The following is a 16,689-nucleotide window of genomic DNA, read 5'->3' on the forward strand; positions in this document are numbered from 1 at the left end:
TAACAAATTACTGTCCTTTATGTGGTAAGGACAGTAAGGTGCACTCTTCCATCCATTCGCTCTATGAATATGAACAAACATCCTGTTCTTCATGCCCCTTCATAGTTCACCTGGTAAGGAGAAGGAACTCTGGCAATTTACTGTTTGATGAACAGATTATTTCTATAATCAAGCTTTGCACAAAGTGTAGGTGTAAGAAAAGTAAGATTACATAAAAAACCCACATAGACTTTTCTCTTTCAGGTCACCAAGTCATAGAGAAAGGATCAAGTACTAAGAGGACCTGATGTTTCAACTGTTTGCTGTTTTCCATCTCTTTCCTTACTTTGTTCTTGTGTACAAAGATTGGGCCCAGAAGAGCAAAGAACTGTTTTGGGGGAAAGGGTACAGTGCAGCAGACAGAGCCTCCCAGTCTTTTTCATGCTCAATTTTTGTTCTGAATGTGAAAAGTTACAATGAAGTATAGCCAAGCAGCACCAACTCAGAGGTGCCCCAACATATTATCTCTGCAGGGAGAAAGAGGTGACTGAAGTCTGCTCAACAGTTTGGAGGTCAAGCTGTCTGCTATGGCATCTCTGCTGAGCCATGCTGCCAGCTCTCCTCTATGGCTGAGGATGAACAGGTGTTGCCTGTTATTGCTATGAGGCAGCTGCATGGAGTTCAATGCTATGAAAAGGAGTGCCCTGAGAGGTGGAGTATTCAAGGACACACACGAAAGCATGAACAGAAGTTGTGTTGTCTGACTTACACCATGTGGTACTGCCAGAGAAGGAGGAACTTGTCAAAGGCTACACATACAACTTTCCACGTCAGCCGAATAATTCTACAGCAAAGTAGGAGAAGATGGAGAATAAAGCAGTCTTTTAGGAAAAATTATATTTTTATGGTATTTTCTTTCTGGGTTACACAAATACGTTATTTTCCTATTCTAGGACGCAATTCTTTTCACAGAATATGTAATCATTATTACAGATGATATGCAATGATTTAACATCTCTTTGGTTATTTCAGAATAAGCAATAGTTGTATAATATTAAGTTGCTACTGATTACCACAAAGATTAGTGAAGAGTGTTTTTATTAATAAACCCTTACCTGCATTGAGATCTATAGATGGATCCACCTGTTGATGGAGCCAGTGTTGCTCTAACATCTCACACCAGATGATTGCTGTTTCCATGACATCCACATCCTCTCGACATTAGCCGTGCTAATGCAATAATTGCAACCCAGGAACTCACATGAAACTACACATGCTTTGGGTAGGAGAGTCTGGGGGGAAGATCTTTCCCCTTAACATACGTTTCTATACATCATAAAACTGTGGCAAATCTTCCCACCTTTTTTTCCCCTCCATTTCTGAATCACCTGCAGCCTATTCAGTGTCACTCAGGATTTCAGCTCTCCTGCTTGCATTTCAAGCTATTTGTTGTTTTGTTGTTGTTTGCATTTTTTAATTGTCATTTCAGGTCAGAGACAGGGAATTCTTCATCTGCTGTGAGCATAAAAAAATTGGATTAAATGTCACTTTTGCAATGTTTCAGATATTAAGAGAATGTGGCTGTAAAAATAAAGGGGAAAAAAAAAAAAAGATGTCATGTTACTCTCTCAGGTACGTGGGCTACAAATTCTCCTCTTTTCCACGCATGAAGTCTTTGCCTTCAGGATTATTATTTTAGACGCTGTTTCTGTTTTACCTCAGCCACAGAGGGCCCTCTTTCTGACCTCTGTTCATGCTGAGTGGAGTCTTTTCCATGCAGCTTTCCCTCTCTTTCACACAACCAGTTGCTATGTAAATGGTTTATCTTACTGGGCATCAGGACCTCCCTTCCCACATCTCAGTCCCTTATACAGTAGAACATAAAAATCCCCTAAGTGAAGTACATTAGCCTATCCCTTCAGTTGTGTTATTGCCTAAATGAACTGAGGCCAGCAATCTTCCAACAGCCATAGCAAACAAGAATTATTCTCAGAACCTTTTCTCTTCTGCCAGTAGGATGTCAGAAAGAGGAAATGTTTGCTGCTGTAGAGTACTGCAGCAGTTTTTTATCTCACCTGGCCGCAGCAAAAGCAGCAATAACATTGGTTTATTAATCTGTAATGACAAACTTACTGACGCTTCTGGGAAGACTAAAAGGAGAAAACAAAGCAAACAAACAAAATAAAAGCTAACAACCACAAAATTAACAACTTTCAAACTAGCTTAACAGGTAACGTCAAGTTAAGCAAAGTTTTTCCAAAGCCATGCTTGTTTTAAATCATAAAGCAACAAAATTCTATTAGCATTGGCAGAACATAAAACCAAATTTATGTTGTATGTGCTAGGTGTCAATTTCTGAGATAATTTTTTAATCCTTCAATTCTTGAAAATGTCTTTCAGTTTGTCAAAAAAAGAATTTGGTGCCAGAAAAGAAGCAAGTTTTTTTTGTGAATTATGTTACGTAAAGAGCTTGAATTCAAATGTGTTTTAACCAAACTTCTTTCTGTAACAGCCTGGAAAATGGCCTGCCTGCAGAAAGGTCTTCAGAAGGAAGACTGAGCACATTTAAATAAATTTTTTAAAATCTTGTCCAATTGTTACAGCAAACATATGAAGGACAAAAGGATGTCCTTCTTAAACTTAAAGTGCTAAGCTAAACAAAACCTTCATTATTCTTCACAATTATAATCACTGTAGAAGATATGAGAGAATGCCAATCCATACAGTAAAGTTTCTCTTAATTGAAAGTCACTGTTTTTTATTGTGCCTTACTTGAAACTTACTTCAAAGTTTATGGTTTAAATCACAGAGCTTGTTGCCATAGAGATTGTGAAATCTAAGAAGACTAGGTTTATTGTTATTATGACGAAGATTTATGACACCACAGCTGAAACTGCCCACTTTATATAGCTAATATTAATTAAAGCACAGAGTAACATGTAATGTGTTACCGAACCATATGCTTACTTTTCTGTTTTGATTACTAGATTTCAGTCCTCTCCAAAATAAGAAATTATATGTAATTCTGCCATGTAAGTAATTTGTTGACACATAAACAACTGAATTCATAACACATTAGCACTGCATCACAACTTGGTCTAGTTCACAGAATCCTCAGCATTAATGAGGACAATTGCCTCTTCCTCAGATTCACTCACTGAGGAATTCATAAATTTTAGGTTTTGTATTTTACCTGAAGAGGAAATGGATCTGATTCATTTAAAGTTACACTATTATGTCTGGGATTTCTCTAACAAGTTAATGAGTCACAAAAGGCTTAAATGCTCTAAAATCCATTTAAGTGTGTAATTCTGAATGTGTGCCAGAGCCTCTGTGACAAGGACTTTATGAAGCTAATAGCAGTATTGCGCCTGGTAGGTTTTTAAGGTTATTACAAATAAGATGAAGACATCACATAGCATAACACATTCTACTTGGAGATGAAGTCTGTTCCCTGATCTTAAAACAGTTTGTACCAGGATATTAAAGAGAAAATATGAAAAAGAAAAAAAAAAATCTTCCCCATATGTGGGGACAGAACTGTGATACTGTGGATGAAAGATCCAGTAGAATACAAAGCTGACTAAGACAAGTCAGATAGGAAGGGAAAACCACGTGAGGACATCAGGTACACTGCAGTCCCATCCTTCACTCTACACAGTAGCACAACTTACAAGGAGGTGTAGGGCTTGGCCATGCTTGATCCAGCTCCCAGATGAGCAAGCAGAGCTCCCCCAGCAGCTACAAGAGGAGTTTATGTCATGTCAGCCTAGGCAGAACAAATACTCCAAACATGACTGATAGTGCTTAGCAAAGCAGCCCCTTCTCTAGTGACCACAGTAGGTTGCTCTGAAAGTAATGCCTCCTGTTTATTTTCCTGGAAACTACAACAGATACAAAGAGCACAATAAGACTACTTGATAGAGCAAATTCTCAGCTTCAAAACGTAGTCACCACGGTGAGCTTATTCAGATGGATGAGCTGATGGAGGTGCTCTTCATTTCATGATGTGACAGCTGCACATGGCTATCAAGAACATGGTTCATCTTTCATGTCACTGTTACCACTGCTGAAATGCAGCACCCACCACCTCACTGTGCTCACATCCACTGTTTAGTCTCCATAAACGTTCAGCAAGTGTCAATGAACGTCAGTGGGTGCCATTTTTTCCACATGGAAGAATTTGAGGACTCACCTTTGCTTCACATGCACTTCCATATCAGATTCCATTGTATCAGAATGCCCCTCTACTGCCATGTGTCACATGGCAACCAAATGTAATGGAATATTGGTGGGACAGTTCAACCTTTACTGTCATTCCACCAACATTTGCCTCTAACATCATAAGCCAACATAATGAACTAGGAGGCATTACTTTCAGAGCAGCCCTAATAATAAAACTTAAGGATGAGATAATTTAGGAAGATTCTAATCATACAAGCCTGTGAGAGCTATTTTGAGGGCTAATTGAATGAGATCTGTTCAATCCTTGGCATTTGGACCACCAATCTTGACAAACTGTGGCAGGAAAACAGCTTTGGTGGACAGACCCTGGAACAACTGGTGCAATGTTGGTAGGTCCATCTACCATGCAAATCCAGACACCTCCAGAGCTAGGCATCGAGGCTGAAATAGGACAGAAGACATCTCAGACAGAAATACGATTAAATTGTTGTCGTCAACGTGCATATATAGGGCCAATTGTTTTTTTCCAGTTTGTTCATGTGTCTGGAATTAGGAATTAGTAAAAATCTTCCATTAGCAGAACTATCCTGAACTCAAAAGCCGAAGATTGCACAGAACTCTGACAATCTTTTATACACCAGATTTTCTGTTTATAACCTGCCTCAGAGGTAGTTTGTAAAAGGATGGGTTGTAGCAGGACAAAAATATTAACAAAAATAGAGTATTTAAGAAGCCTGATTGTACTCTAAATCGAGTTTCTCCCAAATGGATCTGGTTATAATAGATCTGCTATAATAATTACATGCTACATAAGTGCCAACCCATAATCTAATTAGAATCATTTATGATTCAACAACTGAGCCATATAACGTTTCTCAGATCTTAAGCAATTATGTTTCAAAAGTTGTCACAGCAGAAAAAAAAAATTGACAAAATTTCTTCTTAAACTCAGATACTGTAGTAGAATATGCTGGATGTTGATTTAAATTATAATGTGGAAGTGGCTGGTCACTAAATTCAGAGACTATCTGCTGTGGAATATGTTGTTCCTGATCCATTATGTGCAGCAGCCATCAGAAAGAAACAGAGGGCTGTATAAGAAGGAGAGAAAATTTACATACAGACAGAAGATGCAGACATTTGCAGTAGAAAGCAGCAGATGAACTTACTCCTCCAACCCTAGCAGTTATTACTTAATTATGTGCAGACGTTGCTGATACCAAAAGAGCACAGAGAACTGCCTTGTATTTCTTCTCCTGGGTCCTTGCAGGTCTCACAGTCAGTTGTGATTTTCACTTCTCCCCACTCTCTTATCCATTCAAATACCTTTCAAAGGCATTTTCTTTACATATAATAATCACCATACGCTAATACTTTAACATCTTCTACAGATCAGGCATTGAAATAAGTAAGTTCTTCATTCCACCCCTCCTTATTTTCTTCATAATCTGTTTGGTATCATTTCCCCCCTTAGTCAGCTTTTTCAGAGTATTTCTATGTGCTGTACACTAGACATGCAAAGCCTGTCTTGCAACATGCATGCAGCTCTCCACTGTTAGCATTGGCTTTAAAGACCTACTGGGAAAACTAGACTCCTTTTGAAGACTAATTAAGAGCAGCTTATTTTAAAGCGAATTGCTTTAAATTACGAATTGTGAAAGGTTAGCTGACAACGATAATGCTCTATATCATACAGAATATGGAATATTCTCACTACCTTACTTTAGAAATGCAGAGTTAGTGGCCACTTAGAAGCCTAGATTCATGCAGTCATTGATCATCTTTATATTCCTTAATCCTTTGAAGATGAAAAATACCCAAAGAAGGAAAAGTGTATTCATCTTCAAGAACTGTGAAGACATATTTTCGAAGTGACTATCATCTAAAATAGAACTGTTTGGGAAAAAAAAAAAAAAAAAAAAAAGCTATGTTTTGGAAGGAATATATAAAGAATACTTTTTTAAAGACTATGTACAGACATAGTACCTTTTTGTCCAACTTTTAAATTTTAAACCTGAAAAGCTTAACTTTTTAAAAGAAGGCAATGTTTTTTTGCCAAAAATATGGTGATCAGTGATAAGCAAATATGATTATTTTTCAAACAATTTCATGCACCAGGATGTATAGTTATTTTAAGGAGAAAACAGACTAACATACGAACAGTTGTTTACTAAATAGGAACAACAACATTTCAGAATCAAAATCGATGGAAATATGCTTTCTTTAATTGATTTCTCTTTAAAAATATCAGGTATTTAATCTTTCTAAACTTTTAGTGATTTATTTAATGGTCACAGCTTTGCACTTATCTCTGTCAGAACCACCAAGTTGCACATTATTAACAGCCTAACGACTGCAGCTTCTTTGTTCTTCATATTTCTGAAGATGGAGAAGCAGGAACCTCTCCCCCATCCCAGTACAAGAAAAAAGATGTTGCTTTTTGCAGCCCTGAGTTTTGTGTATGTATTAAGTTTTTAATTTATTAAGCTAATGGTTTTATATAGCATGGGTACAAAATACCTCCAAAACCCTGCTATGATGCAATGAACAGTATGAAGAAATTTGTCAGCACTGGTTTGAAACAACAAGCAGTTGATTCATATGAGGGGAATGCTTTTTTACTGAGCACTTTGGACTTTAGAGCTGCTTTGACATCTTCATCACGACAGCATTTTTTCTGAGTGTAGGGACACTGGAGTAGTTTCAGGTGCAGAATAACAAGGCAGTGCTTCTGTCCGTTGTCACAGGACATGGTGGCTTGCAAATAATTAAAATCAGGATCCATAACATAAATGATAATTCAATCCTTTCAAGAAGGTCTATATACCATGGGGTCATATGCATGACATAGAGAACTATCTTACTGTACAGTTCTTTTCTTTCTTTCATACATCTCCCCAGACAGAAACACCACTCAGGCACAACAAGGTTAAGACCTATCGTCTGATTTCTACATCCAGAGTGCTTCAGAAAACAGTCTAAGCACTGTAAGACCTGCCAGAATACCTGGAGAAATATATGCTCTCCTTCCATTCCTCTGGCTCTGTTTTTATCACTGGCTCTGTTTTTATCACTGGCCATTTCCCGACATGAATTCGCTACACACACACACACGCACACAAACTGTGCTGTACAGGCTAGTCCTGTACTTTCATGTTCACCATCAGTATGTTATTTTTCATTTAACTGGCAGCTACCTTTTTCTGAATAGTAGAACAACTTAAAAACAGAGGATTTGATTTGCCTGTGTTTAGGACTAGGCATAGCAATTTCCACTAAGTATGTAAATTCCTATACTATACTATACATATATATATTTATACACTATATACTATATACATACTATAGCAATCTTTTTCCTCCAAACTAATATATTTTCCTAAGTAGAAAAAAATATATCATTCTTCTGAATGGTGTTCATCCTTTGGATTGCTAGTTTAAAGTACCATGAACAGCAGTAAAAACATGAAATGAAGCTGCATGTAATAGCTCAAATTGTGTGCATTGTTCTGATATCACCTCTAACTCCTCAAATGGCAGTATGCAATTCTTTATTCTAATTGCTGCTCAGCACCTGATTTACTTCTTAGCCATCTCTGCAGACCAGCACCTGCAATTCTCTGTCTTTGAGGTGGTAAGTAGCTGCTGGTTCCTTTTTCAAGAGACACAGCAGAATGCTTGTTTCTGCAAATGTAGAAATACCAACACATAAACTGCCCCAATAGTAGGCATCAGACAATTGCCTTCTCTCAAAGTGCCTTTAGGTATTAGTTCAAAAGTCAGAAGCCATGGTTGTTACTGACAATTTTCTGATGGCCAGTGGTAAGTTACTTCTGATTATACTTCGCAGTCCCCCCAAAGTTCTCCCTATTACTGCAATGCAGCAGGTATCCTTCAGACGAGTCTTCATAACCAGGGGAGGAACTGAACTTTAAAACAACAGGATTTGCTTTGTCAGTTGTAAGCACACTTTGAGTCAAAGCATTGCTTGGAGCATCAAGGAACAACATGCTTGAAGTCTCTTTCTCATTAGGCTTAGCTTGATGGAAATGCACTAAGCCTTTCTGTCTTGAACTCTTTTGCCCCTCTTCAGTGTCCTCTTTGGCCTCTTTGCTATTACAGAAGCCTGCTGTTTGTTCAGGTCTCTTCAGTCCTCTGACGCATTTTCCTCTCTTGAGCCCAAATAACTTTTCAAGAGGGGACCAGCAGAGGGCAAAGCCAGATCATGAAGAGTTGAGCTCACTGCTGCTCTGTTCTGTAATCCAGCCTGTAGCATTTGTGAGCTACAGTTCTCAGACTGGGCCTTTAGACCCCTGAACACCCACAGCTCATGCATTAAGTTTAAAAATTGTAATTATTTTCAAGAAAAAGAAAAAAAAATCTGTCATTAAGAGAGGCATAGCATCTCCAGAATCAGAAATAAAAGGCCTCACAGTATAATTAGACAACAGCTTCATTAATTTGATACCTTTTACCGAGCTTGTGGGAACGTTATGCATTTTCTTTAAGAAATTAAGAACAATACAGGAAAAGTGTAAAGGATTATTCACACTTCAGCCCTCCATTTTGAACTCCTATTAAAAGAGATATTGCCCCATAGAAATCTCTCTCAGGAACAAAAAACCTCTGCAACTTCATCTCTACCATTTTTTTCTGAGTGATTCTGAAACTTGCACTCATTCTCCATTCAGCAAGATGCAGTCACCATTTTCATGCAGCTCATATGAAATTATTCTGATGTAACTAGTTGTCACAAGAAAACTTTTCCTATTTAAAATGATAGCTGGATGATGCTCATTATTTGACATTTATCAGAAAGACTTAGAAAATATTTTTTTCCACAGAAAATGTTCGGTCCCAAAAATACATACATACATCAAATGATGAATGAACATGATCTTTTAAGAGAAGGTCTCATTGAAAGCAAACCAAAATTCACTTCTGTTTGCCCAGACTTCAGACACATCCCGTATCCCTGAATTATAACCCTGTGAGAGTTGTTTCCATTCTCCCTTTCTCCCTTGCTGTCTTCTAACATGTTTATGCTGTCGCTCTGTGCTGTCAAACAGAGGTAACTGTGCTCTGTGAACAGCCATTTGCTCTGCTCTAGTACACAAAGGCACAGACTGCCAAAATTTGTAGCAGGCCATCCTTCTTCTTCAACACAACCTTCCCTGACTTCAAGTTCATGTCACTCTGGATGTTATTCACAGTGAGAATAATTATAATTTAAAAAAAAAAAAAAAAGTTTATGAATCATCCCTATTACTGTAACTCAAACTAATTTTATGAGCACATTTTTCCTTAAGCAGCAATGCCATCAGCAACCAGTCATGCACAGCAAAGGCAAGAAGTGGCTGTTGAATGCCATGAAGATCTCAGACCTACTTCTTCAAGCAACTCATAACCCCAGTACCACACACACTCATCATTGCAGCTTGTTCTCAGTCAGAATATATTAGAGCTGAGACGAACTCTAGCATTTTACTTCTCTAGCCTAAGCAGTGAGTCAGCCTGTTGATAGCACATTCCTTTTCCAGTCAGATGCATCACACTTCCCATCAGCAACAGCACCAACCTCTAGCACCCAAGTCCTGTTCCAAATGCATGGAAGCAATCCCTTGGCCAGCAGAACTGAGAATCAGAAAGTCAGATACCAGGTATCAGAAAACAGACTGAAACCCAGATGGCTGGAAAACGGCAGTATTAGGAATCACTGCAAACAAATGGGCTGCTGAGCACACAGTCTGGAAAATGATCCATCTGATACTCATTCCAGAAGGCACCCAGGCGTTTAACATCTATGAATGGAAAGTGTTATGATGTCTAGTTCACACATGGTCACATGGCTTTTGGTCTGACCACACTAAAGGATTGCTCCTGCAGGTACCTTGTAGGGTACTTTCCTGAAGCAGGCCCTCTAAACCCTTCTTCAAGCTGCTAGGCTTGAGACAAGGACAAAACTGTAAAGTACTAAAAGACTAGATTCTAAGAATCCAAAACTTCTTCATTCACCCAGAGGAAAGCTGCTTCAGAGATAAACCATGCTGAACACCTTACAATTCCTTGCTCTGTGGTACTAATCTGAGCACGTTTTCACAAGGGCCACACTGGGAATCTTAGTCTTCCCTGGGCAGCCTTCACTCTTCAGCTTCTTGGAGAAGAGATACCACACAACACCAGAACTCTCCAAAATGTTTGTCCAACCATTAAAGTTACATTACAGTACACTGAGAGAACTTTTACCAAAATATACACTTTAAACTTCAACATTAGTTTTCAGTAATTTTAGCATTCAGGAACAAAATACTGGACTGCTTATTTTCAGGCTAATATTGTACTTCATGGCTCTTTAAAAATACAGCAGTGTAGGTAGCAACTACATATAGTCTTTCTACAATAAGGAAATACATTTGGGGATGTGCCATTGTAAAATTGAACTAGTATTTTCAAAACATTTAAACAATCCTTTAACCTTCATCTTTGTAAAAAAATAAAATCTTCTAACTTACATTCCTAGCAGTTCTAAAATTTATCAATGACATTCTGAAAGGAATCTAACACATCAGAGAAACTATACTAATGGACAACGTTGTTTTTTAATTCTCTCCTCCTTTTTTAATATTATTTTGTTCTCGTGTGAACTTATGTTTATTGTTTTAGGGATACCCTCCTGTTGATTATTACTCACTTCACCATGACATAACTGTTAGCATTGCTATGAAGAACAATCTGGCACTGAGATCAGCAGGAACAGGACATTAAAAGTCACCACATATCTTGGTTTAGAGCAATAATTTTTTGCATTGAAAAAAAGGTAAAATATATCAGAAGATCAGTACAAGACAGTTTTAGGAAGATCCAGAAATTTTTCATGTTTGTAATTGCTTGGAATGAGCTTAGAAAAATAGTTATCTATCAGACTATAAAAAAAAGTAGGATAGTTAAAATAAATATTAGATATAATTTCAAGTTACTACAGAGGTTTCTTCGGGATCAAGAGACTACTAACCATTTCAGTGCTCAGTTTGTCTTAAGCTCTCCCACCCACATACTTTCAAAGACTTACAGCAGGACACCAAACAGTGTAAACAACATTTAAGGATTTATTTAGGGATTTAAGAATCCTTCTGAAGGAGTAGTTAAGCCTCAGAGCAATTTGAGAACCACCGGACTTTTTGCAAGCTGGGGAAGCACTCTTGGATGTCTTCAGCTCCCCAGGTATATTTTATGATGCGAGATCCTCTGCATCTCTGCCTTTGATGCTGCACTCAAGCAAGACAGACTTTGTACTTCCATGTATCCCAAATATTTGTGCTTTAAAACCTGAGATAAAGTGGAAAAGACCAAGATAACACAATGCATATTTCATCTCCAAAATAAGAATGTTACCATTTTAAGTCATCAATAGGTGGCTTAAATGAGGTAGACAGACTCTTCTTGGTGTAAATAAAACAACTTGTTTCCAGCAAGCTGCAAACCTGGAATGCAAGTCCTCACTTTGCTGCACCAGACTGATAAGACAGAACTTTCATATAATGTAACATTTTCTTGTCTAGCTCCTGCTCTCTCCACTGCAGCTTCTGCTGCTCCCACTCATAACTGCTATCAGGTATCTCTCAGCACTTACCTTACTTAGCAGTACCTCTACACCAAGAGTGCTGACAAAGTCGTGGTATGGGAAGCAAAGGAAGCACGTCTAATCACAGTGAAGCTCACCTTTTAAAAAGTAGTAAGATCACTTACCATAGTAGGAAACCCCTTCCAAATTGCCTGATCTGGGAAAATTCATATTATTGGCATGGTTTTAGTCATATCCGAATATGTTCAATTTAAATAAATTTCACAGGAAAAGTTACATGATGGTATTATTTAATTATTTCACAATAGAGATAACCAGAAATTTTAGACTGTTAAATTTTAAGGTACAAAGCAATAGCAAAATTAAATTGCAGATGAAAACATCACATTCGTATACAACAATGAAATCCTTTGTTCATAGTCCTCAATGGAGTAAAGCAACAGAATTCCAAAGACATTTGTATATGGCTTACATAACAGGATTGAGAGCAGAGCAAGGTGCCATTTTGTCTAAAAGATATTTCCTATTCTGTGCAAAAAATTTCTGAAGAGGTAGAAAATCTCTGTATGTGACACAGTGTCGAACGGCACACGCTCAGTGTATACAATCTGTGTACACAAAACTTTCAACAAGCAGAATACAGAAGGCAAGAAACTAAATTATGCTCTTTCATAGTTTCAAGAACATAGCTTTTGTTTATGCTGTTTTTATTACTTAAGCATTAGGAACTAATTATCTGAGTTCTATTACTTGAAACTCTGTGGTAGTTTTGAATCTCATCTTTTCAATTCCACAGACAGCATCAATTCATTTAAGAGATATGAAACCTGTCTGTATTCATTATTTTTCTTTCCTTCGAAAAACAAATATCAGAACAGATTATAATTGTGTGATACAGCGTCTCCAGAGCCCTGATTCTGTATCAGAGGGGAAGATTGATATTTCCAGGCATTTGTGAATTCACAGTCATTCTACTCCACAGTGTGCCTGGTCTCTGAGGAAACTAATGAAAGAGATTTTCTATCCAGATTTCTCCAGCTGTTACTGTCTCTGTAGACTATGAAGGAGCAATCCCAATAGCTGAAATCAACTTTAAAAAAATTAAAAATTTACCAACGGTGAAACTCTTGCTTCATTTCAATACATTTAAATAGAATGAGAGACTCACCAAATTCACCTGCTTATTCTTCATTTGGGCAGCCAACTCTCAGCAAATGAAATGCTATGAACCCAGCTGCCTTCCCCTCATTCTGGGAGATGCAGGAGATGAAACAGGTTCAAGCCAATCAGCAGAGCACAACACTGGTGCATTTCTGCAGCAGGGAGGTGGAAAAAGCAGGAGTGGAGGGAAAAGAGTCAACCCTCACAGCAGTTTAAGAGTTCTTGCATGTTGTTATTGCTGCAGGTTCCTGTGATTGGCTTTAGCTGATCTCCCCTCCTCTGACATTACTGCCTGTTGAGCTGGAGAGTGCAAAGGAAGACTAATCACTGCACGCCTTGAGCTGCCTCCTGCAATAAACCCTGGTGTTTTATCAACTGCGGAGACAATCAATACCTGGGGAGAAAGAAGTTTTGCCAACTGTCACCTGAGATAAAATGATCAATTTCCTAATTCTAGTACTAATGCTGGCTTCAAAGCCCGATGATAATTATCCCAGCTGCTTTTAAAACAATCTCTGAATGACACTGATCGTGATTATTAAAAATGGTGTGAAAGGCATTGTGGCACGTGAGTTCAATGGGTCTATTTATAGATTAATTTTCCTCTGTTTATCGAGTCATGTTGCATTCACGAGGGCATAAGAGTTCTCCCTTATGAGAAGAGCTTCCCCTTTTCCTAGTAGGTATCATTACTTGCTGGATACATAAATTGGCAAACCTTTCACACTAATGGCAAACTACAATAAAACAGTTGGTTACTTAACAATTCACGTTATTTATTTATGGCTGAATAAATAGACTGTAGTGAATCAGCTTTGCCAGTGTCACATGGGGACTGAGAATATGCTGTTTTCTAACATCTTGAGGGATATGTGTTATCAGACAAAGCACCCCTACAGCCTGAGCTCTGCTTTCAAGTGCTGCTCATTGTGCTCAAAAGCAATGAGTTCATCAGATCATTTCAGTCCTTTATAAACAGACCAAGGAGCTTTAAGAAATTTCAGGAGAGGAGAAAAAAAATTACACTTTATTACTAAAGCTTGTCTCAGTGCAACTTCACACAAGCCTCAGAAAACTGAATAACTTACAAAAGAATTAAAAACTTATTCTGTGATCAGAAGCAAATATATAGAGGAGATATTTTTTACCTTGATCATATGCAATTATTATTATTATTATTATTATTATTATTATTATTTCAAATATGGAAAGACTCTGCAACTCAGTAAGCTCAGACCTGTGCTTGTTTTCTCTGTCAGTTTCTGAGACTTGATAAAGTTCCTTAAATACCTCCATTCTTATTTTGACCTGAAAATTTCCTGGACAGTAAGAAGTTACAAGAATATCAGGTTCAGGTTTCATACACAGTCCTGACTGTGACACTCAGCTAGCTCTTCTGTCTCAGCTTCCTTAGCAGTTGCCTCTGCTACAAGTTATGTATCAGATCACCTCTATGCCTCTTGGTAAGATTTCTGTCTGTTCAGAACATGCTGGCAAATGCTGCTTTCTTTTGAAACAGCAGTTGAAGGTTATCCGTAGGAGGAGAACTCTGTCAGTTGACAGGGTCACCTGATATATACCACAGAGCCAGACTCAGTTCTGTTCTCTGCTCCAGAGGACCTAAGCCTTCTCCTTGTGTTCAAAGCAGAGTTCCATAGCAATCTCACTGCAATGTGTTGGTCGAGAGTCCTGTTGGAATTTTGAGAGTAGGAAAAAGTGATGCAGGAAGTTCAAGTGTTCTGGAGAGCATTCTCACATTAAAGGCTGTTATGTATTTTATAACCCACATTTGTTGTCCAGTGACTTCTTAAGCATGAAAGATACAGAAAATCCCAGAAAACAGGACCAGAGTCCATCTTTGCAAGAGAAATCTCCACTGCTCACTCATGGAATAGTGCCTGCTCTTGCAAACTGCTCCTTGGTCCCATTGGACCTTGAACATTTTCTAATTATAGAGAAGACACGAGGCTCTCAACTCCTCCTGCTGATCCCCGGGTGCCCGCATGCAACTGCCACTGGTCTGTGGCACTCATTTGGCAGCATCCACTCATCACACATGAATCTCTAGCTGTGGATTTCCACAGCAGATTAAGGAGCTGAGCCAGTGCTCTCCATTTCTAAGGAGAGCCTGTACTACACAAAGTGAGATTTAAGTAGAACTTTCTGTACCTATAGACTGAAAAGGATACTCAGACTAAGTCCAGCCAACTGTTATTTCAGAGCAGTGTATATTGCTGCAGCCTTGAGTGCATTTGAACATTTGGTGGCTGTAATGGAAGTCCCAGTTCACATCAGTATGTTGTTCCTAATTAACTTTTGGCTGTGATATTTATGGACAGTTTTCTCAGTCTAGGTTGTTTTAAAACAAAACTATAAAGTTTGTTAAGAAAAGCTAAATAATATAGCTTTTTCATTAAAGTGAAAAGCTAAAGTACAAACTTTAAAACTGAGATTAACTTTACCACTTTAAATATGTGTAAAATGTGTAGTGAGAATTCAGTTCTCTGGTCAAGTCATCATTTTGGCAATGAAAGAAAATTCTATTTAGAACATAATTTTTTTTTCCCTGTCATTCAGTAATATCTGGCTTTCAAATAATTTTGTTATGTTGCATGTTATTATTTAAGTATTAGTTTTCACTTGCATGCATATATATTGCAGTAAAAAAAGAAATAGAAAAACTTTAGGTTTTTTAAATGGTTGTATATGCTCTTCAATTTTTTTTTTGTGGGCTGACTTTTAAATTGTTTGGTTTGTAGTGTAAACAACGTACTAATAATGAGTGGTCAAACCTATTAGTCACTGAAATTAAATGTGAAAGAAAGTGACATGGTACATTGGTCCAGAGCAAAGAAACATAGATTTCTTTTAACAGCTATCTGTATGTAAATGATAACGCAATAAATACCTACGCTTGCATGGAGCTTAAAACAATTTCTGCTCTCTTTGAGGATGACACTTTTCTTGCAAGCAGCAGGGCAACTCCTCTAGAACTTCATAAACTGTGCTGATTTCCTACACTGATAGTAGTGACATGCAGAGAAAGCATAACACAAGAGGTAGCACGACAACATGACATGCAAAAATGTCTGCCACCCATACTTTTTATTTTTTTTTACAAACCTATGGTTTTATTATGATATAAATATGATATGATATCATATGATATAGGTCTATTAAATTTCTGGTTACATACATGTGCGCATATAAAATCTAATCTTCTACAATGTCTCTTACATCCTTCATCAGCTAACCAGTTCTGGAGCCACCAATAGTGAGTGTAAAGCCTTGAAATAATCACAGTAGATACTGAACTGCAATCAAAAGCGTTTGAGTTAAAATAATAATAATAATAATATAATATAAATAATAATAAAATAAATAATAATAAAATAATAATAAAATAATTAAAATGTGGTGGTTGTTTTCCAAAAGTATGTGCTAGACTTGGATCTGAAGATGCATGGTTTTGTTTAATCCCCATGTTCTTGAAGAGTCATCTGCCATAATCATGTAACTAGAACATGCGACATTATGCTGAGTAGCTGACTTACTTAAGACTTACTCAGTGACAAAAGTCATAAAGATGAGTCTTCTTCTTTTGTAGGCTGTACAACTACTGTAAATGACAACTAGCTCTGAAGGCATTTTACATGCCATGGTGTCATGCTTTACTTCTGTTGGCTTATGCTGCTGCTGCATGTCATAATTAAGACAATATCAGTGTAACATTTCAGCATGGTTTATGAAATTGTTAGAATTTGTTTGACTTAGAACATTCT

The 16,689-nt window shown here is 37.6% G+C and overlaps 1 protein-coding gene across 1 annotated transcript in view; it reads right to left on the reverse strand.

Moving 5' to 3' along the window:
* TRPM3 (transient receptor potential cation channel subfamily M member 3) overlaps nt 1-13,094 on the reverse strand; it is a 403,209-nt gene extending 390,115 nt beyond the window's left edge. Inside the window, exon 1 of the mRNA XM_048931275.1 lies at nt 12,915-13,094. Coding sequence (XP_048787232.1) covers nt 12,915-12,938 — 24 coding nt within the window. The 5' untranslated portion in view covers nt 12,939-13,094. The remainder of the gene's footprint in view (nt 1-12,914) is intronic.
* Between the last annotated feature and the right edge of the window lie 3,595 nt (nt 13,095-16,689).

Source organism: Lagopus muta, chromosome Z (assembly GCF_023343835.1).
Source record: "Lagopus muta isolate bLagMut1 chromosome Z, bLagMut1 primary, whole genome shotgun sequence".
NCBI lineage: Eukaryota > Metazoa > Chordata > Aves > Galliformes > Phasianidae > Lagopus > Lagopus muta.